This window comes from Schistocerca gregaria, chromosome X, assembly GCF_023897955.1.
Source record: "Schistocerca gregaria isolate iqSchGreg1 chromosome X, iqSchGreg1.2, whole genome shotgun sequence".
Lineage (NCBI taxonomy): Eukaryota > Metazoa > Arthropoda > Insecta > Orthoptera > Acrididae > Schistocerca > Schistocerca gregaria.
Window position 1 is genome coordinate 524,234,062 of NC_064931.1, and position 21,898 is coordinate 524,255,959.

The 21,898-nt window shown below is 42.4% G+C and overlaps 1 protein-coding gene across 1 annotated transcript in view; it reads right to left on the bottom strand.

Annotated features, from left to right (window-relative positions):
- Positions 1 to 5,752: 5,752 nt before the first annotated feature.
- LOC126298181 (uncharacterized) overlaps positions 5,753 to 21,898 on the bottom strand; it is a 157,775-nt gene continuing 141,629 nt past the window's right edge. Inside the window, exon 4 of the mRNA XM_049989489.1 lies at positions 5,753 to 9,864. Within this exon, the coding sequence (XP_049845446.1) occupies positions 9,199 to 9,864 (666 nt within the window). The 3' untranslated portion in view covers positions 5,753 to 9,198. The remainder of the gene's footprint in view (positions 9,865 to 21,898) is intronic.

Consider the following 21,898-nt stretch of genomic DNA (forward strand, 5'->3'; position numbering starts at 1 on the left):
ATTTTTACAGTTCTCACTACTTTAACAGTTTCCGTCTTTTCTATACTTTGTAACCATTATGTAACTGTTTCATTCAAATCACATTGCTTGAGCGAACCCAGTTCGCTAATTAGGCACTTTTCCTTGACTATTTCACTAATTCCGACTGATTCGCTAAGGATGTCACATGTACATCTCCGAACTGTTGTTGTTCTTGTCTTCAGTCCTGAGACTGGTTTGATGCAGCTCTCCATGCTACTCTATCCTGTGCAAGCTGCTTCATCTCCCAGTACCTACTGCAACCTACATCCTTCTGAATCTGCTTAGTGTACTCATCTCTCGGTCTCCATCTACGATTTTTACCATCCACGCTGCCCTCCAATGCTAAATTTGTGATCCCTTGATGCCTCAAAACATGTCCTACCAACCGATCCCTTCTTCTAGTCAAGTTGTGCCACAAACTTCTCTTCTCCCCAATCCTATTCAATACCTCCTCATTAGTTACGTGATCTATCCACTTTATCTTCAGTATTCTTCTGTAGCACCACATTTCGAAAGCTTCTATTCTCTTCTTGTCCAAACTAGTTATCGTCCATGTTTCAGTTCCATTCATGGCTACACTCCAAACAAATAATTTCAGAAACGACTTCCTGATACATAAATCTATATTCGATGTTAACAAATTTCTCTTCTTCAGAAACGCTTTCCTTGCCATTGCCAGTCTACATTTTATATCCTCTCTACTTCGACCATCATCAGTTATTTTACTTCCTAAATAGCAAAACTCCTTTACTACTTTAAGTGTCTCATTTCCTAATCTAATTCCCTCAGCATCACCCGATTTAATTTGACTACATTCCATTATCCTCGTTTTGCTTTTGTTAATGTTCATCTTATATCCTCCTTTCAAGACACTGTCCATTCCGTTCAACTGCTCTTCCAAGTCCTTTGCCGTCTCTGACAGAATTACAATGTCATCGGCGAACCTTAAAGTTTTTACTTCGTCTCCATGAATTTTAATACCTACTCCAAATTTTTCTTTTGTTTCCTTTACTGCTTGCTCAATATACAGATTGAATAACATCGGGGAGAGGTTACAACCCTGTCTCACTCCTTTCCCAACCACTGCTTCCCTTTCATGCCCCTCGACTCTTATGACTGCCATCTGGTTTCTGTACAAATTATAAATAGCCTTTCGCTCCCTGTATTTTACCCCTGCCACCTTTAGAATTTGAAAAAGAGTATTCCAGTCAACATTGTCAAAAGCTTTCTCTAAGTCTACAAATGCTAGAAACGTAGGTTTGCCTTTTCTTAATCTTTCTTCTAAGATAAGTTGTAAGGTCAGTATTGCCTCACGTGTTCCAACATTTCGACGGAATCCAAACTGATCCTCCCCGACGTCTGCATCTACCAGTTTTTCCATTCGTCTGTAAAGAATTCGCGTTAGTATTTTGCAGCCGTGGCTTATTAAACTGATAGTTCGGTAATTTTCACATCTGTCAGCACCTGCTTTCTTTGGGATTGGAATTATTATATTCTTCTTGAAGTCTGAGGGTATTTCGCCTGTCTCATACATCTTGCTCACCAGCTGGTAGAGTTTTCTCAGGACTGGTTGTCCCAAGGCCGTCTGTAGTTCTAATGGAATGTTGTCTACTCCGGGGGCCTTGTTTCGACTTAGGTCTTTCAGTGCTCTGTCAAACTCTTCACGCAGTATCGTATCTCCCATTTCGTCTTCATCTACATCCTCTTCCATTTCCATAATATTGTCCTCAAGTACATCGCCCTTGTATAAACCTTCTATATACTCCTTCCACCTTTCTGCCTTCCCTTCTTTGCTTAGAACTGGACTGCCATCTGAGCTCTTGATATTCATACACTTGGTTCTCTTCTCTCCAAAGGTCTCTTTAATTTTCCTGTAGGCAGTATCTATCTTACCCCTAGTGAGATAAGCTTCTACATCCTTACATTTGTCCTCTAGCCATCCCTGTTTAGCCATTTTGCACTTCCTGTCGATCTCATTTTTGAGACGTTTGTATTCCTTTTTGCCTGCTTCATTTACTGCATTTTTATATTTTCTCCTTTCATCAATTAAATTCAATATTTCTTCTGTTACCCAAGGATTTCTAGCAGCCCTCGTCTTTGTACCTACTTTATCCTCTGCTGCCTTCACTACTACATCCCTCAGAGCTACCCATTCTTCTTCTACTGTATTTCTTTCCCCTATTCCTGTCAATTGTTCCCTTATGCTCTCCCTGAAACTCTGTACAACCTCTGGTTCTTTCAGTTTATCCAGGTCCCATCTCCTTAATTTCCCACATTTTTGGAGTTTCTTCAGTTTTAATCTACAGGTCATAACCAATAGATTGTGGTCAGAGTCCACATCTGCCCCTGGAAATCTCTTACAACTTAAAACTTGGTTCCTAAATCTCTGTCTTACCATTATATAATCTATCTGATACCTTTTAGTATCTCCAGGGTTCTTCCACGTATACAACCTTCTTTCATGATTCTTAAACCAAGTGTTAGCTATGATTAAGTTGTGCTCTGTGCAAAATTCTACTAGGCGGCTTCCTCTTTCATTTCTTAGCCCCAATCCATATTCACCTACTATGTTTCCTTCTCTCCCTTTTCCTACACTCGAATTCCAGTCACCCATTACTATTAAATTTTCGTCTCCCTTCACTATCTGAATAATTTCTTTTATTTCATCGTACATTTCTTCAATTTCTTCATCATATGCAGAGCTAGTTGGCCTATAAACTTGTACTACTGTAGTAGGTGTGGGCTTCGTATCTATCTTGGCCACAATAATGCGTTCACTATGCTGTTTGTAGTAGCTTACCCGCATTCCTATTTTCCTATTCATTATTAAACCTACTCCCGCATTACCCCTATTTGATTTTGTGTTTATAACCCTGTAGTCACCTGACCAGAAGTCTTGTTCCTCCTGCCACCGAACTTCACTAATTCCCACTATATCTAACTGTAACCTATCCATTTCCCTTTTTAAATTTTCTAACCTACCTGCCCGATTAAGGGATCTGACATTCCACGCTCCGATCCGTAGAACGCCAGTTTTCTTTCTCCTGATAACGACATCCTCCTGAGTAGTCCCCGCCCGGAGATCCGAATGGGGGACTATTTTACCTCCGGAATATTTTACCCAAGAGGATGCCATCATCATTTAATCATACAGTAAAGCTGCATGTCCTCGGGAAAAATTACGGCTGTAGTTTCCCCTTGCTTTCAGCCATTCGCAGTACCAGCACAGCAAGGCCGTTTTGGTTAATGTTGCAAGGCCAGATCAGTCAATCATCCAGACTGATGCCCCTGCAACTACTGAAAAGGCTGCTGCCCCTCTTCAGGAACCACACGTTTGTCTGGCCTCTCAATAGATACCCCTCCGTTGTGGTTGCACCTACGGTACGGCCATCTGTATCGCTGAGGCACGCAAGCCTCTCCACCAACGGCAAGGTCCATGGTTCATGGGGAAGACATCTCCGAACAAACCCGTTAATTTCACATGCTCAAACGGTAGTTTCCTGTGCTTCAGTTATGGGGGTAGTAAATTGGGCGTACAATTAGTTGATAAAATGATGTCCACATGTTGATGCGAGAGATTCCACCAGCCGAGCCCAGAGCTGGATGACCCCTCCCCCCCCCCCCCCCAAAAAAAGGTCTCTGAGCACTATGGGACTTTACTTCTGAGGTCATCAGTCCCCTAGAACTTAGAACTACTTAAAACTAACTAACCTAAGGACATTACACACACCCATGCCCGAGGCAGGATTCGAATCTGCGACCGTAGCGGTCACGCGGTTTCAGACTGTAGCGCCTAGAACCGCTCGGCCACCACGGCAGGCGCGGGTTCTTAGCATACCTTTTTCTTTGAGATAATTAGTCATATACTTACCAAGTTTCGCTAAAATTGTCCCAGAGTTTCCAGAGCGTTGCAGCGCATACATACAATACTTATACAATGGAGACTCGTTTAACCGCCCCTCATTATTTCGAAGCTCTGGTTCATACGGGTCGACTTTATTTTTTCCACGTATCACCTGTACAGTATGTGATATTCTGGAGATAAGGGCAGCAATAATCGCAGACTGCAATCATTAAATTTAAATTTAAATTCAGTGAGTTGCAAGGCGTTGATTAAGAAGTTACCATTTAAGTGTACAGTAAGGGAGAGAGTTGTACCTAGTTATATTACACCTAATAATACATGACGTTTACTGGTCGGTGTTTCATTCTAGTAACGGATTTCAGAATCACATGTAGGAATTCGCACTACAGACTGCAATAAACAGTTTCTGGCATTTTATGTTGTTTTGGTTGTTGTTAGACTTGGGATTGTGTTTTGTGCAACATTTGTGAATATTTTGAGTTCTACACATGTAAGTGCTGTATAATACAATAAAGCTCTTTGGAAGATACACTTAATTCTTCAGTTACAGGATTTTACATCTTTTTAAAACTAGTTAAATAATTTGTTGACAGTTAGGCCATGCTTCGCCGGTCGTGCACCATATTGTACCTTGAAATGCAAGGTCTTTTACCATGCAAAATGTGAGATCCGGAAATGATCTCAGTTTCTTTAATTTCTCAACAATGTTATCTGTCTTGGAAATGAAAATTTGTTTTAGTTTTACAATAGCTTCAATTTCAAAAGATGTTTAACTTATAACCAGTTTTTGATAATACTTCTACTTAATTTGATGTCACTTATTGATTGTTGGTATGTAGTAATTATGTAGCAAATACGCTTTTAAAGCTATTAAATACAGTGCAGACAAGATTTTCACGACTGAAATTGACTTAAATTTGTTCCTAGGTACATGAACATATTGTACCTTGAAAAACATCTTCACATTTGGAAAAAAACTTACTATTCTGGAATAATTTTTACAATTGCAGAAGAAGCCTACAGTACTAAAAAAAGTGAATGCCATAATTTAAAAATGGAATCAGAAAATGTTTTAAACTTCTATTACAGGGCTGAGTTCAGGAGAAAATCTGAAATGTGTTTCAAAGTACAAGACCTTCACCTACCGTGTTGGCCCGCTGGTTTTGCGAGTATAAAATGATATCGCAGAACAAGGAGGTGGTTGTATTCACGAAAAGAGAAGTTGCACACACTGCAAAGATATTGAAGGAAAACGATATCGCTGAAGTATTTGCAAACTTTCCCGACTGCTCAGACATGGATGTTAATCACGAAAATGACTGACTGCGAAATGACAACGATACTGGCCAGGTACGATTTCTGATTACGAAATTATCGTCATTTGATCCTCTGCACACTTTGGTGATAGTGATGTGTGATTAAGTTGGCGCTCAGTATAAAGACATTATGACACATACAGAAGCCACAATGCAGATGGACAAATTAATGGTTTATTTTGGACGCTAGGCGGAAAGGAGTTAAAGCGAAAAATTGCTGTCGAAACACCTTCATGATCTTGCTGCCCGTGAACGACATAGGATCTGGCTTAAAGGAAGCATACTGATTATTTTGGGGTATAAAAGCTCTATATTTTTTCAATATTTGGACAGAACTTGCGTGTAAATAACGTGTAATTTGAGTGTTTATACGAAAATAATTATAACGCGTGTTTTATGGCATTTAACCCATGCCATTCTAACTTTCTGAATTTCCAGTTAATCCAGATTTTTATAATCCGTATGACTCAAGATTCCTCTGACTCTGGATAAATGAGGTTCCACTGTACAGCAATTTATATATATATATATATATATATATATATACATATTTATATTGTTAGCAGTCCTCATCTACAAAATGGTATCGACTTTATTTACAGAGTTTATAAAAACTACAATGGTGGAGTACACTTTTGTCTTATTTTAACACTACAGGGACAGCTACATGAATATGAGATACAACAGACAGGACTAGACAACAAAATGTAAAATGAGGAATTTATAAATTAGTAAATATTAACACTTATTTCCACATATATCTGTTACTGTCAAAACAGTGATAACTAATGTTTTATCTGCAGCATACTCGTACCAAAATTCATTTGTCTTTTGAATCAACTGGACGCTAGAAAATTACAATATAATACTTAAATATTATTTTATTCTCGTAAACACATGGCAGTAGTCAATGCGAACTAGAAGTAATATCTGTTTTAAAGGCAGTGTCAAGCAGCCTGAAACTGAAGAGCAGATTACATTGTTTTCTAAGATTACTGACGCTGGAAACGACTGATATTCCTGCTTTATCACAGATCTTATCTCAGGGTTTCTGCATTACAACAGAATTAATTAAATTTTGAAGTACGAAATAAAATATGTAATGTCTCTACATATGCCTTTTTATTGTGTATAGGTATAAGAGCACTACTGAAAACTGTCCATGAACGGAAAACGATGGAGAATAATTCGAAAAAATGACATGTAGATGATACGAGAGCTTGACCGATTAACTGCGACGCGGAAGTTAGCGGAATTACAGCATTCGTAAGAACGTTCGTGATTTATTTGCTAAGTCGACTTCATCATCAAACTAAATCTTTCCTGGTTATAAACACAGAAAAAAAGCTGCTACTCGTAAGAGAAACTATCACTTTTGACTGAGAGAATGCTTCCATTAGATGAACTGTTCCGCATAAAAGTGAAACTAATTAGCATAGCTGTTAATTTCACTCTAATTACAAACACACAGTAAAATCCTTAAACAGCTTCTGCACCGCCTTCTACATGTCTGCGGAGATGACAGGACAGATCAATGAGTACCAGCTGAATTGAATTCAATGTGGTGAAATGCGCGGAAACAGTGTTGATGATTTGAATGACATGCAGTTACATGAGACTGTATCTGTGAAGTTCACTCGGAAAATACTGGACTCCGCTGCGATGAATAAATTGTGACTAATGGAACATGTGAATGGAACCTGAATTTTCTGCTTTTTTGCAGTCAGTCAACCCAACCATTAGGCTACCTGACCAAAATTTTCGTTGTTACTGATGTTTCCACCTATTACTGTAGAAACTACTACCTATGGATTCAGTATTTCTGGCCACATCTGGCCCTTGCCATTACATCTTCGCTGATATCATATCCACTGCTTCTATCACTTTCGTCTCAGTGAATTCATTTCCGCTGGTATAAGAGTAAGTCGCAACCCTCCGACACATTAGTCTCCTGATGGTCATATTCCGGTGTAGAGACCCAGCTACGTTTTTCCGGAAGTAATAAGAGGAAACATCAGTGCCAATGAAAGTTTAAGTCAAGAGTGGAGGCTCGCTCAGATGATGCAATGGTTAGAGAACCTGCTCACAAAGAGGAGGAAATATGGGTTGCAGTACCAGTCTACCACAAACTGTCAGTAGTCATGATATATTCAGATCACTGAGTCGCATGTCGAAACTTATGCCTAACAAGAAACGATGACGCTTCATACTACTTTTGGCGTTTAGCTATTTGAGATACTTGAAAGACAGAGATCGGTGTATACTGTCACACAGCTGGTGACACAACAGTCGTAAACAAACGAATTCAAAGCTGTATTAACAGTGATACATCCAACCCAAATGATTCGACTGATCCATTAAGAAGCATCGAATGTGGCCATGAGTGATGCTAGCAGGAACTAGAATGCAGTGGGCTGCATACTATCTAGTTGATTGCTGCCTAAGGCGTGAAAGTCGCTCTTTGTCAACAGCGACGTTGGCATTCCGTATCTGCGACGACGCATCAAAAATGAGACTTTTTACTCGTAATCCGCGCGGTTAGGGGGTCACCTCCATGGATTTCCGTCATGATTACTTTTGTCTCTTTTCATATCTGTTCGTGGCAGATATCCAACGACGCTACAGATATTCATAGATATAAGCGCCGGCGGCTGCCACTAGCCCACCCCTTCGGCAGCAAACGTGACTTTGTATGCTGTCGGACCGTAGGCGCAACGTCTCGCGATGTTGTTTGTTATTCAGTGATCGCTACTGATTACCACGATCGCGAGTGGAGAAGATGTAGCTAGCTGCTGCATAGACAGGCCTTGTCTACTAGAATGCGATATTCTATTCGCTTGGATGACTGTTTCAGACATGGGTTTCCATCTGCAGTTTATTTTTCTCCAGTATACAAGAAACCCTCGGAGGTTTCAGAGTGTTAAAGGAGAAACATCAACTGCAGGTGAAAACCTGTGTCCAAACTCTTCATCCAGCAAGGCAACAGAACATCACATTCATAGCAGACAAGGCCTTTCTGTGCAGCACCTATCTCCATCTTCTCCACTGGCGATCGCTGCCAGTCGCTATCAATGAATAACAAACAACATTGCGAGACTTCCCACCCATGGTACGTCAGTACACAAAGTCACGTTTGCTGCTGAAGGGATGGCCTAATTGCAGACGTCAGCACCTATAACTTCGAAGCTCCATAGAGTCGTTGGATGACGTTCCTGGACACGGATTCCTATCCTCCGTTTGTTGCTCAAAGCAGCCTCTACATACCCTCGAAGTTTGTTGCAAAATTTCTTGGACACCCTGTGGGGGAAAGATACAAATAAGTGAATGAAGCACAGCACATTAAACTCTATGGATTCGGATTTAGATTCCAACAGCACATAATTTCTTAACTTGAAGCATTTGAGGAGAAATAAGTTTTCCTTCACTTCTTTTTAATATAATTATTTTCTTTAAAGAAATGCTGTATCTGAATTTCGTTGATAGGTTGAATTAAACTGCAAATACTCCATTTAATATTTCAGTACAGTTTTTTACGTCTGTTCAGCTTGGAGATACGTCTAGCTTCGGGGAAACCGAACTATTTCTGTAGCTTATGAGAGCTGTAACTGGCATTGTGTGCGGGCAGATTTTATTATAAGGAAACCTTTTGCTGCCGAATCACTTTAAAGGAAAACGCAGCTGGTTGCCAGCTACGTGCTGGGCAGTGTCAGTCTTCTGCTAGGATGTGATAAACTGTGTCGTGTGGTGTTCTATGGTTATTACAGGTTTACCTCAGCTCTAATCGTAGTTAATGTAGTACCTGCGTGTGGAAGAGGAAACTTTGCAGGAGGCGCCTCGAACACTGCACTTGCCGGCTCTATGCAGGGACCTGGGCGTGATGGGAGCAGAAACTGGAGAGTGTGTTTCATCAGCGCAAGCACTTCCTATACTCTGTGAAATTTAAAGTGTCTGTGTCAAATTTTAGTTTTACGACGAAGGATAATCGGAAATCTCAGGTCATACACGAACGGATTTTCTCTCTGCCAAAGGATCGTCTTCGGGAATTGTTTCCGTGAGTCTCTTCCTCTTGCGTAGCGGCCTGTCGGAACCGTGCCGTGGTGGTTGTGGCGGTGCTGGAGGTGGCGGAGGCGAAGTCGACGGCGGCGCGGGTGGTGGAGGCGGCGGTGGTGGCGGCGGCGGCGGCGGCGGCGGTGGAGGGGGCGGCGGAGGTGGCGGTGACGTACGGGGCGGAGAGCAGAGGCCGCTGCGTCGGGGGGCAGATTTACGGTCCGGCGCAAACAGCGGCAACGGGATGGGGATGGGGACCGGGATGGGCAGAGGGATGAGCACGGGGTAGGGCACCATGACGGTCACCGGCGGCAGCAGCGGCGGCGGCGGGGGTCCGGGCCGCGGCAGCCCGAAGGCGCGCGTGGGGGGCGGCGGTGGCGGACGCGGGGGCAGCGGCAGCGGGGGCGGAGGGTCGCCGAAGAGCAGCGACTTCGGCGGCGGTGGTGGCTGCGGCTGAGGGAAGGTTGGCCCCAGCAGAGGCGGCGGGGGCGGCGGCGGCCGCGGCGGCAGCGCCAGCGGCGAGGGTGGCGACGAGCTCCGTGGCGGCGCACCGCAGCCAGCCGTCCTCGCGCCGCGACGAGACCGCCACTGGCGCCGTGGCGTTTTGGCCTCCATCTGAGCAGACAGACACACACGAGTCAAACGACATTGCCGTACCGTGTGCGAGAGGTTTAAACAGAGAGCACAGATAAAGGCCTTTACAGATACGTAGCTCTCTGCCGCAGCAGTTCTGGCAGCCACGTCCATCCGAGGGAGGCCACACTAAGACCAGCCGGCCACAGAGACTGCCGCTGGTGCCTCAGCTGCTACATTGTGAAAAGAGGCAAAAACCACGACGGTATTCAGTTTGCTGGCGTCGTGCAGACTATTTGAAAACGTTACATAAGATAAGTACTCAGCATATTCATGAGTAATTCTGAAGAAGAATGACTAATCTCCATTCTGAAACTGCCTAACACTCCAGAGAAAACACTTTAGGCCAGCCATATATTAACTATAACATATAGTTAATATTCACAGGAAATCACACATGTCGTTGGAATGTCTTATATCTGATGGGTGCGCCAGATAGCTACTGAGAACAGTCAGTAATTCTAGGAAGTCTCCTGTATTACAGGTAGGGGGAAAACCGCTCCATGACCTCTGAACTGAAAATGAACCCTGAGATGTCTACAAGCATGTTGATCAGATTCCCTAAATTCGTACCCACTACGTTCGGAAATAAAACATTGCAAAACACTCAACAAATGTAATGAACTGGGGACAATGAAGCCGCAGCGGCAGCATCTAAATATATCTTGGCAGGCAGGACATTATACTTTTATTTTATGGCTTACAGCCGTTGAGCAGTTATGTCATGCAGGTTATTGGCCAAAATCGATTATAACCGGTTTCTTATTTCCAGAGAAGGTGAGGACAGTAGTAGCGTAGGGTTCCTACGAGCGTAGATAACGATCTTATCTCAAGGTCACAGATAAGATACGGTGGTATCAAAATAAACTTCCAGTGATACGCTACATACTAGGGATCCTTACATTGAAGGTAACCTCCCCTCCTCCCCCCTGGGGAATCACTGGCAATAGTTGTTGGTAACCCGGGGGAACCCCTGTCCTACGCATGCACCATAGGCAACTGGACTAGTTATATTCAAGGTCATAACGTAGCTCGATATTGGTCAAGTGGTCTCGTTTAATTTCAATTGGTGGGAAATACGTCCTATCTGTCAGTCACTGGAAGCACATTAAAATCGTGGGAAAACCCTCTCCTTCCCTCCCCCCTCCACTGTACCAGTAAGATTCAACTTCCTCTCCCCCTCCCAATCCTTTGCAGCTATTTCAGTTGCGTAGGCCTCTTCATTCGAGGCCTGTACATCATGCGAAGTGCGGGTTTGTTATTAAGGAATTATTATTAACAATATTCCACAGTGAAATGGTTTGGAAATAATAATAATGATGTAACAAATTAACTAATGGCGCGCTACTAACAATTTTTTGCAATACAATTAGCTAACAGTACTGTCTGATTTTTATTAACAGTTTTTTCTTTTGTGTTTGGTGGCATGTATACAGCAGCTTTTTTACATTTTTTTGGTGGTTCATTTACAAAGCTATTTGTTTCGCATATAAAACAATTTGCATAGCTAATGTGTATGGCATACATACACTGGTTATTCAGAGAGCTAATAATTTCTTCTGATGCTTTATATACATTATTAATACTATCAGGTAACTAAAAGCTTAAATATTATGTTTACCATAGAATTTTTTGTTTTTTTCATTCTGTATACGATATTTACATTTTAATCGTTTTCTTTCTATGTACGCCAACGGCCTTGCCGCAGTGGTAACAACGGTACGCATCAGGTGCCTCTCCATATCTGCCTTCCGTGACGTCTATGGGCTGAGGATGATACGGCGGTCGGTCAGTAGCATTGCTCCTTCCGATGCCTATTCAGACGTTTTTCACAGCACTTACATTTTCGTTCTGATCATTCTATGTACAGTATTTACATTTTAATCAGTGAGCAGTCTCTATACATTTTTCTAAGTGAGGACTAGGAGCAGCAATTGAAACAATTCCACCCTCCCCCTCCACACACACACACACACACACACACACACACACACACACACACACGCATGCTCACATTTGCATTCAGTATTTGCAGGCACATAGCGTGGACATGATTTGCAAGCACAAATGGCGTGACAGCACACATTCAAACACACAAATAGTTATGACAAGTGGTTCATTCAACTATTTTGCATACACAACCACTATTTACAAATAAATGAAAACACAGCCACACTCTCAAGCACTGAATGAAGAGTTTGCATACGGGAGGCTGCCAATCCTGTCCTCATAAAAGATCCATTTGTCGTAATGTCGAGACAGTTCCACTTTCAGCTGCAGTGCCGTGTGTACCTCCTGGCGCACCACAAGTGTTGTGGCGCCAACATCCTCGAACAGGCACCTCGATAATCTTTGAGGTCACATGATGCACATCCTTAGTCCGCCTCTGGGTGGCAGCTGCATCTATGCGGTATGCGTACATTTTCGATCTGAGCCCCATGAACTCGACAATCTGCAAACGATTCTCCTCGCCTATCGTCAGGCCGATAATTTTTTTGTGGTGTTATTCGATAAGGATTATCGAGTTGTAATCCAGACGTATCAAATTTTTCGGAATTGTACATAATTACTTCATATGAATCGTAGCCGTTCACACAGTAGATGAAACTGTCTGTATCCCTATAAAGTTCAGCTTTGAAAACTGATAGTGGAGTTGGTACACGTCGAGTTTGGAGAGATCCAGAAGACACGTACCGAAATATACAAGCTTCGTGAACTGCAATGAAATCGAGACCAATTCCACAGCGAGTTGTCGTCTATTGAAGGTGGTGTTCCACTTCATATTTGGTCAAGTTTTGTAATCTCGTCCACCAAAACAACTGCCTCCTCTATGCCACCGGTAAACTAAATGAATTTCCCTGTATTCCCTAACATTTTCCATTGTTTTCCCGAAAAAAATGAGTTGTTGATTAATTTGTAAATATCTTTTTCAAAGTCACACATCCCAAGAGGTATTTACATCATTGTACTCCATAAACCAGTGACATTGCTTGAAGGATATGGCACAGGTGATGCTAACAAGTTCCAGCCTTAATCTGAGACATTGCTGGTGTCCTCAACCAGCACATTTGTGTTTATGTGTATCATGCAAATGGGTGGGATATGTCAGTTCTGCCCCCAGAACATATTCCTGACGAGAATCATCGGCGAAATCATGCATCTTACCCTGGCTGTTTCCTGTTTGGACATCCATCATAACCCTGAAAATGGCAGCCTTCGTTGCATGGCATAACCAAGAAGTTGTTCAGATCTAAGTAAAGGAGGCAACTTAAATCGTCAGGCGGCCCGTACTCCTCCTTGGTCATTTGCAAGTTATTCTCTTTGGCAACCGGTGCAGGCACTGTCAAACTTCCTGTCCCACTGTTTCATCAAGTTTCTGAAGGAACGCTTACTTGAAATGTAGCTTATCCAGGAAGCGGAGTATTAAGTTTGAGTGGTTCGCTTGGAAAATGAAATGCACTCTTCACTGGTGTCAGGTATGACATTGACCCTTTCATCTTTCAAGCCAAAATCACTCAAATGTTGAACAAGGAAATGAGCATCACACCCACTCATATTATGTTAGAAGACGGTGTGTGTTGTGTCAGTTGATATTTCAAGTTGCATATTTTGTGAGCTGCAAGGTGGAACTTCCCCATCCGATGACAGTGGACTCTACTTGTAGTTTGCTCTTTTCTAACCAACGGTAACCCAAAAATATTACAGTCAATTGCCTTCATGTATAATGCGTCGTTTTCCTGCGAGCTGATCATGTGAATGTTGTTGCGAAGAATCCCATCAACTTCGTACGCACGTTTTTCGAAAAAAATGGTTCAAATGGCTCTGAGCACTATGGGACTTAACTTCTGTCATCATTCCCCTAGAGCTTAGAACTACTTAAACATAACTAACCTAAGGACATCACACACATCCACGACCGAGGCAGGATTCGAACCTGCGACCGCAGCGGTATCGCGGTTCCAGACTGAAGCACCTAGAACCGCTCGGCCACAACGGCCGGTAAGTTTTTCGAGTTTAAAAAACAGCCATCTAGCAGGATTATCACTAACTTATGATTCGATTTTGTTGAAGTTAGAGACATATGAGCACACATATTGATATGATGCCACATATCTGCCGTTCCGTAGGGTTGTAAGAGATGCATGGGCTTCGGCTTCACAGCGCATTGCAGCGACTAGGAGGCACTCGAAGTCAGCGTACATGATGAAGGAACATGCATGCTGGTCGTGGATGTTCTTAAACTTTAGCAACTTTTTAACCTCGGTGAGCATTTCCACACATACCGTTTCTTTCGTAAAGTAGTCAATAAGATGATTTCCTAGATACTCACTCTAGGTAAAAACTCCTTGCACCTTTATCTTTGGACAGTTGTGTGGACACATCTAGTGTTGCTTCTTTCCCTCTGGGTATAGCAGCAAATCTACATGTTTGGGACGCTGACCGGCAGATTTTTGATAGTAGAGGTGTCCAACTATTATATGCACTACTCCTTTCTGCACAGTGTTCTCCTCATAATCTTTTTCCGTCTTCCTATCATCAACATCCTGGCCATAATCGTGAATTCAATAATCAGCAAACCAGAAGTGACCATCTAATGCAATATTTATCCCCATTATCTGAATTCTGGACATTAATGCATGCTTTTTTAGCAGTAATATCTTTAGCATCGGAGATGAAACTGGACTATTAATGCGTGCTATTTTAGCAGCAATATCTTCGGAAGAGATATCGCACTGGGCGGCCCATTAAGCGGATCAAAGACATGCAAGTATGCATTTAGGCGAAGTATTCGGCTGGGCTCCTTAACAAACCCTCTTTCCCGCGTTTCAGAAAAATGGCGTAGTACGAAGCTGTTGGTAAAAATTCTGAACCATTCAGCAGTTGACTCACCCCACTATATCATACCAGTAGTTCGCAAAATTTGGACGATGTACTTTTCCCCAACAGCATCACTGCACTCTTTCTTGAGGGGGGACGAGGGGCATAAATATACCATACAAAACTACCTTACACTTAATAGCGCGATACTGTATCGATGAATCTGTGCTCATTTTCCAAAATGGCTTCGCAAGCATTAAAGAGAGTCTCAAGGTGTCGATACCCAGCATTAGTTCCTATCAGTGTGAGGTTCTCAGCAGTCACGGAGTAATAAAATTCCGCAATGTGATTTACCTGATGATACGTAACAGAGCAGGCTGTAGGGCTGCTACTGCTAGATCCATGGCGATGCCATAATGATGTCCGATGCCGGCTATTGCGAGATGATCTAGGGTGCAAAGAAAGTGGCAGCATTGACAAGGAGTTTATGTCCGATGGTGACGACTGCGAGGTGATCTAGGGTGCAAAGAAAGTGGTTGCATTGGCAAACGAGCTTGTGTCCTCATTAACGTGGTATGGGCTGATGATCGCAGCTCATTTGCCGGCGCAGCCATGCTGTGCGGGTCGTGCACAATCTCACAGTTGTCATGAACCTTTGTTTCTGGGGGGAGGGAGAGGTGCACTTGATGATAATATTGCGATGGATGTTGATACGCAGGATAAGATAGTGCGAGGGATCATGGCAAACAACTTGTGACGAGAGGCTTATGAACCTACTCAGAAGCTTTAAAAATTTGAATGTAAATAAAAAAACTAAAAATTATTTTTATAGATTTTTGCATATATCTTTTTTATACGTGATTATTATTTATATTTTTTTGGTTCTTTGCACATGTGAAGGACGTGTACAGACTCGAGCTTGCATCTACCACAACAACTCGATGGCCTGACACAATGATGATGTGTTTGTCACCCCAACTCGGTTCGTCAACGATGTATTCACCATGCACGCAAACACCACCACAGCCCGATACATCAGCAACATGGTAAGGGAGCTGACACCATCTCGTTTGTCGGTACAGCCGTTGTGCCCTAGACCATCTTGCAATCGTCGCCATCGGACATCATCACATCACCATAGACATGACAGTAGCAGCTGGGTTGCAGATTATCAGGTAAATCGCGCTTCCACATGGGACTACTCTGCTGGTGCTTTTGGAGACAAGAGCTCAGAAGCTCGTATTAACATCGCTAATGCTGAGCACCGACATCCTGAGACTTTCATTAATACTTCTGAAGCTGTTCTGGAAAGGGAGCCACCTGGGTTCGTCACCGACCCGCAGAACAGCTCCATTAAGTGTAAGGTAGTACTGTATTGTGAACTCACTCACGTCTCGAAAGAGGACACTCATGCTGTTGAGGAAAAATGCAGCGTCCAAATTTGGGGAGCTAATGATGTATTGTGAGATGAGTCACTCGCAGAGTGATTTGGAACTTTTACCAAGAGCATCATACTGCGCCAATCTTCCGAAATGCGGATAAGAGAATCTGGTGAGGCGTTCAGCGAGCACCCCACCTTAATGTATACTTGAATTTCATCCCTGTTCCAAAAGATTTTACAGCTAAGAAAAGCATGCATTTATGTCCAGAATTTAGATAAGGGAATGAATATTGGTTTGCATGGTCGCTTCTGGCTTGCAATATAATTATAGTGTTAATCCTGAGCATACTACTACATATCAAACCTCCTATGTCTGTGGCATTACAATTTCAAAAACTTTTCATTCACTGTAAAACTCCAGGACCTACCAAAATTCGAGAGATAGAACCCTGCGTATTAAATTCACGTTTATGGCTAAGATGTTGATGATATCAAGCCACAAGAAGATGACAGGCAAACACTGTGCAGAAAGAAGTAAAGCATAAAGTAGTTGAACCCCTCTACTTTTAAAAATTAGCCTGTCGGCGCTGCACACATGTAGATATCTAAATTTGTTAGTGCTCTTCTAGGATGAAAAGCAGCACTATGTTTGGATCAAAAAGATGTCCTGCCTACTTTCCTCACAATTTTCAGAAAATAAAGGTGCAAGGTATTTTTGCCATAGATGCCTCAATTCTTGTACTAAGAGCTAGTATCTAGAAAGACACTTTATTGACTGCTCTGCACAAGAAACGGTTTTTGTGAAAATGCCTACTGAGGATAAAATTTTCTTAAAGCTTGAGAACGGCCAGTGTTGGAATCGATGTCCCTTCACCTCATATATGCTAATTTTGAGTGCCTCCTAGCTCCTGTAGTGTGTGGTGGAGGTGGTTCCAGTGTCTCCCACACAACCTTCACAGAACTGCACGTGCTGAACACGACTTTGTACCAAGTTGTATGCTCGTAAGTACCTAACCTTAACAAAGTCGAATCATACGTCAGGGGTAGTTCTGTGAGATGGCTGCTCTCTGAACTCAATAAACGTGGGTGGGAAGTTGATGAGACATATCGCAAAAACAGTCAGATGACTGACTCTCAGGAGAATCATGCATTATACAGGTAGCCATATTTGTAGGTTGCCGTTGGATAGACAAGCAGGAATTCTACGTAAGGACTGCTGTCATCTAACAGGGAAGTTCCACAATGGAGTTCAAAACGGAAGCAACTTGGAATATCAACTGTCATAACATACATCCATATTCTTTGATAATTTGAGCTGATGTGTTGTTCGCTTCTTTGTTGAGCACTTGGATGATATCAGCTTGAAAGGTGACAAGATCAGTGTCGTACCAGAGAGCGCCGGTCGGGATAACCGAGCAGTTCTAGGCGCTACAGTTTGGAACCGCGACACCGTTACGACCGCAGGTTCGAATCCTGCCTCGGGGATGGATGTTTGTGATGTTCTTAGGTTAGATCAGTTTAATTAGTTCTAAGTTCGAGGGGACTGATTACCTCAGAAGTTAAGTCCCATAGTGCTCAGAGCCATTTGAACCATACCAAAAAGCGTTGCTGAAAAGAACTCCTATGAATTTTGTATTCTGTACTCAGAATCGGTTGAAGTATTACATATCAAGCACACTGTTCAGTCGACTTTCCCAATTCGCTGCCACAAGTTGCTGCCCTCTGCTACTAGATGGTTCCGAACTGTAGTGTGTAACATGGTGATGTACAATGTAACTATGTCGATGCATGAGAGACAGCGTGCGGTAATCGAGTTTCCAACTGCAGGAAACGTGCCTCCAACTGAAATCCTTAAAAGAATGAAATCTGTGTACGACTATGATTGTAACACATAGTAATGCGCGACGTTGAGTTATTAGTAATCGTAATGAAAGAAACCGTGATGTTAACCTCATTTGTGTGTCACAGAGCTTAGAGTGGACGACCATGCATGGCAACTGCTGAGACACTTTTGAATCGGGTTGATGAAGTGATGTGAAAAAATCGTCAGACAACACAGGAACAGCTCTCAGGTTAGTGTGTCGTATGACAAGAGCGTGCACAGGACATAACTACAGAACTGCAATGCAGAAAACAGTGTGCATCATGGGTGCCTCTAGCTTATTCCTGACGGGAAAGAGGGAAGACTGGACATCTCTCAACAACTTCTTTTGAGTTTTGAGCATGAAGGTGATAGGTTATTTAACAATATTGTGATAGGTGATGAAAAGTGGGTTCACTATTTTGTCCCTGAAAATACGAGAGTATCGGTGGAGTTCCACCACAAAAGATCGCCGAAGCCAAAAAAGTTCTACACTGTGCCATTAGCAGGCAATGTTAATCTCACAGCATTCAAGGTGTGGTGCATTTGGAATTATTGCCTTAAACCATCATCATAAACTCTACAAGGTATTGCGAGACAGTCTGGAAACTAAAAGCGCAAATTAGAAGAGTTCGTCCACACGAGGCGCATCCTCTCCTTCAGTATAACAATACGAGACAACACACAAGCGCTGCGACATCTACAACAATCCGACGCCTTTGGATCAGTGTCATTGCTGATTCTCCACACAGTCCCAATTCGGCCCCATACGATTTTCATCTGTTTACAAAACCTAAAAGAACACCCTCGAGTGCTTCACTTTGATAGGGACGACATAGTGCACATAGAGGTGAGGTTGTGGCTCTATCAACAAAGTCAAACATTCTACAGTGACGTCTTTATCAATAAACTGGTCACTCACAGGGAGAAATATGGTCGTCACTGGGGTGACTATATCGAGAAATAAATATATAGACATGATGAGGTCCCATACTCCGAGGAGCGTAGGGGACGATGCGGGAGACCCGCACCGCTGTACTAGCAAGGTCCTATGATGATGAAGACGACATAACAACACCCAGTCATCTCAAGGCAGGAAAAATCCCTGACCCCGCCAGGAATCGAACCCAGGACCCCATGCGCGGGAAGCGAGAACGCTACCGCACGACCACGAGCTGCGGACATAGACATAAAGAATAAAGATGTAGAATGTTAATTAAAATTATTTTATTTAAAAAGCTTTAAGAGCTTTGATACAAAAAATTTCTTTCCAGTACACCCTCATACATTTCATTTTCCACACGAATCAAGCCAAAAATAAACCTCCACACCTCCACTTTCAGTAAATTATCAGACACAGCTGTAACAGATGTGGAGTATGAGCAAGCGATGAATGTTTGGCAGCAGTTCGGCATCTGTTATTTAGGGGATATGCTATATTATATGTGAACACAGACGCACGCATACTTGCACAAAATTTTGCGAAATTCCAGAGTGTATGCGTGGGCACATTCTCTTTGGATCCTACCTTTCATGACACTGTGACAGGGGTTTAGTGGAAGCAATGTTAAGAAGAACACGTGTCAGCATTAAAATGTTGACCAGCATGCTGACTTTCTTCGAACGCGGGATTCGTGGGGACTTTGCCAGTGCATGCACAGGTATGCAAACGCTAACGACCCGCGAATGAGTGAAGAAGACAATTTAAGTTACATCCTTTACTTGGATTTAAACAAATTCTACGGGGTCGCCATGCAAAAAAAAAAATCTGCCATTTGGATGGTGTCGATGGACGTCTGAAGAGGAAAGCGCCAGATTTAAGGAGAGGATCCCTGATGTAGCCGCTGATTCTGATGAGGGATTGGTTCTGGAGGCTGAACTGATATATCACGCTGACGTGCATGCTGCGCCCAGCGCCTTGTCACCGTGTCCAGAGCGCGTAGTTCCGTGATGTAACTTGTTAGAATCACCAGCGTTGCTGGTTGAATGAGTACGTTGACGTAAACACCAAACAGAGGAATCTCGTGATTTATGATTTTGAAACAGACTTTTACAAATTAATGAACGAATCAATTTTGGGAAAAACCATGGAAAATGTTAGAGAATACCGCGAAACTGATTTAGTTTACGGTGAGAAGGGGGGGGGGGGGGGTCGGCGCAAGAGATTACATTGCCAAACCAAATTTCAAGCAGGTCACCATCTCAAATAAAAGACTAGTCGCTGTGGAGATGGCCAAGGTTCTAGTGCAGTTCACGAAACCTGTCCATATTGGTATGTGTGTTCTGGACCTCTCCAAACTCTACATGTACTGGTTACACTATCAGTCTGCGAAGTCAGACTTCACCCTTCCCAAGTTACTTTATATGGGTACAGATAGTTTCAACTGATGAGTGAATGGCTACGATCCGTATAAAGTAATTAGGTACTGTCCTGAAGAACTCGACACGTCTGGGTGTGTGGCCGATAATTCTTATGGAATAAAGCCACAAAACAATAACGTTATCGGCTTGATGAAAGACGAGGCGAATCGTTTGCAGATTGTAGGATTTGTGTGGCTCAGGTCGAAAATGTATGCAAACAGCACAGATGCAGGTGCCACCCAGAGGTAGCTATGTATGTGCATCATGCATGGCCATCATGGAAGTTATGCCTCCTCGAGCGTATTGGTGCTGGTCCATGAATGGTAAGCCAGGAAGTTACACAGTTGTGATGCCAAGAGGTAAATACAGCACTGCAGCTGAAAGTCGGTCTGACGTACCATGGCGACGAAAGATTCATCTCAGTGAACAGCATTTGGTCCTTGCCATATTCACACTACTCACTGAGTGACGGGATGTGTGGCTATTTATTTACTGTAAATAATGGTTGGTTGTGTGCATTTCGTATATATTTGAAAAATATACAGAGATTGATCAGCGATTGAAATGTTAATTATGTATATAGAATGATTAGAAATAAAATGATGTAAATATAAATACTGTATATAGAATGTACAAAATCAGTAATTACTATGGGAAATGTAGTGTTTAAGTTTTTAGTGTATGAGATAGTAGCAGAAAAAAACATAGCTTTGTAAATAAAGTAATGTGTGTATGTTATATAAATAGCTTTGCAAATTTCTGTACATGCGGAACAAACAGCTTCATAAATAAACCAACAAGTAAATTGTTAATTGAAAAATCAAACAATTGATTTAAGTAATTGTACTGCAAAATAATTATTAATTCACTGTTAATTAATTTGTTATATCATTGTTATTATGTCCAGAGTCTTTCACTATAGAATTACTGTTAGTAGTAATTTGTTTATACCAAACTAGTATGTCTCCCTATCATGTATAAATCTCGATTGAAGAGGACTATACGACAGAGCTAGGTATAAAGGTTGAGGAAGGGAAGGTGGAACTTGAATCTAGCTAGTCCATGGGACAGAGGGGAGGAAATCGTTACCTGCCATTTCAATATGCTCCCATTGGCTGGTAGATGGAAGTGGTTTCCTGCCAATTTTATACCATACTAGACCATCTGACCGGTATTAAGTTACATAATAAGTTTGAATATAACTAATTCAATTGTCTAAGGTGTGTGGGTAGTACAGGAGTTCCTTTGGGTTACCTTGAACAATTGCTGGTGATCCCCTGGGGCGAGGGGAGTGTGGGGTGATCTAGAATATGGCTACTTCAAGTGTGTAACCTGACACTTGGATTGTAACCTGATACCCCCTTATTGTATCTGTGACCTTGAGATAAAATAGTTATGTGGGCTCGTAAGAACCTTGCCCTCCTACTCTCCATACCTTGTCTAGAAGTAAGAAATCAGTTGTAACCTGTATACGTCCAAGAGCTTGCACTACACAAATACTATGCTGCACAATGAATGTTGGCATGTGCTGTGTTACCATGCTATATTGATGAGAAATGGGACAGCATTAAAAAAAGCACATCCATCTGTTGAAA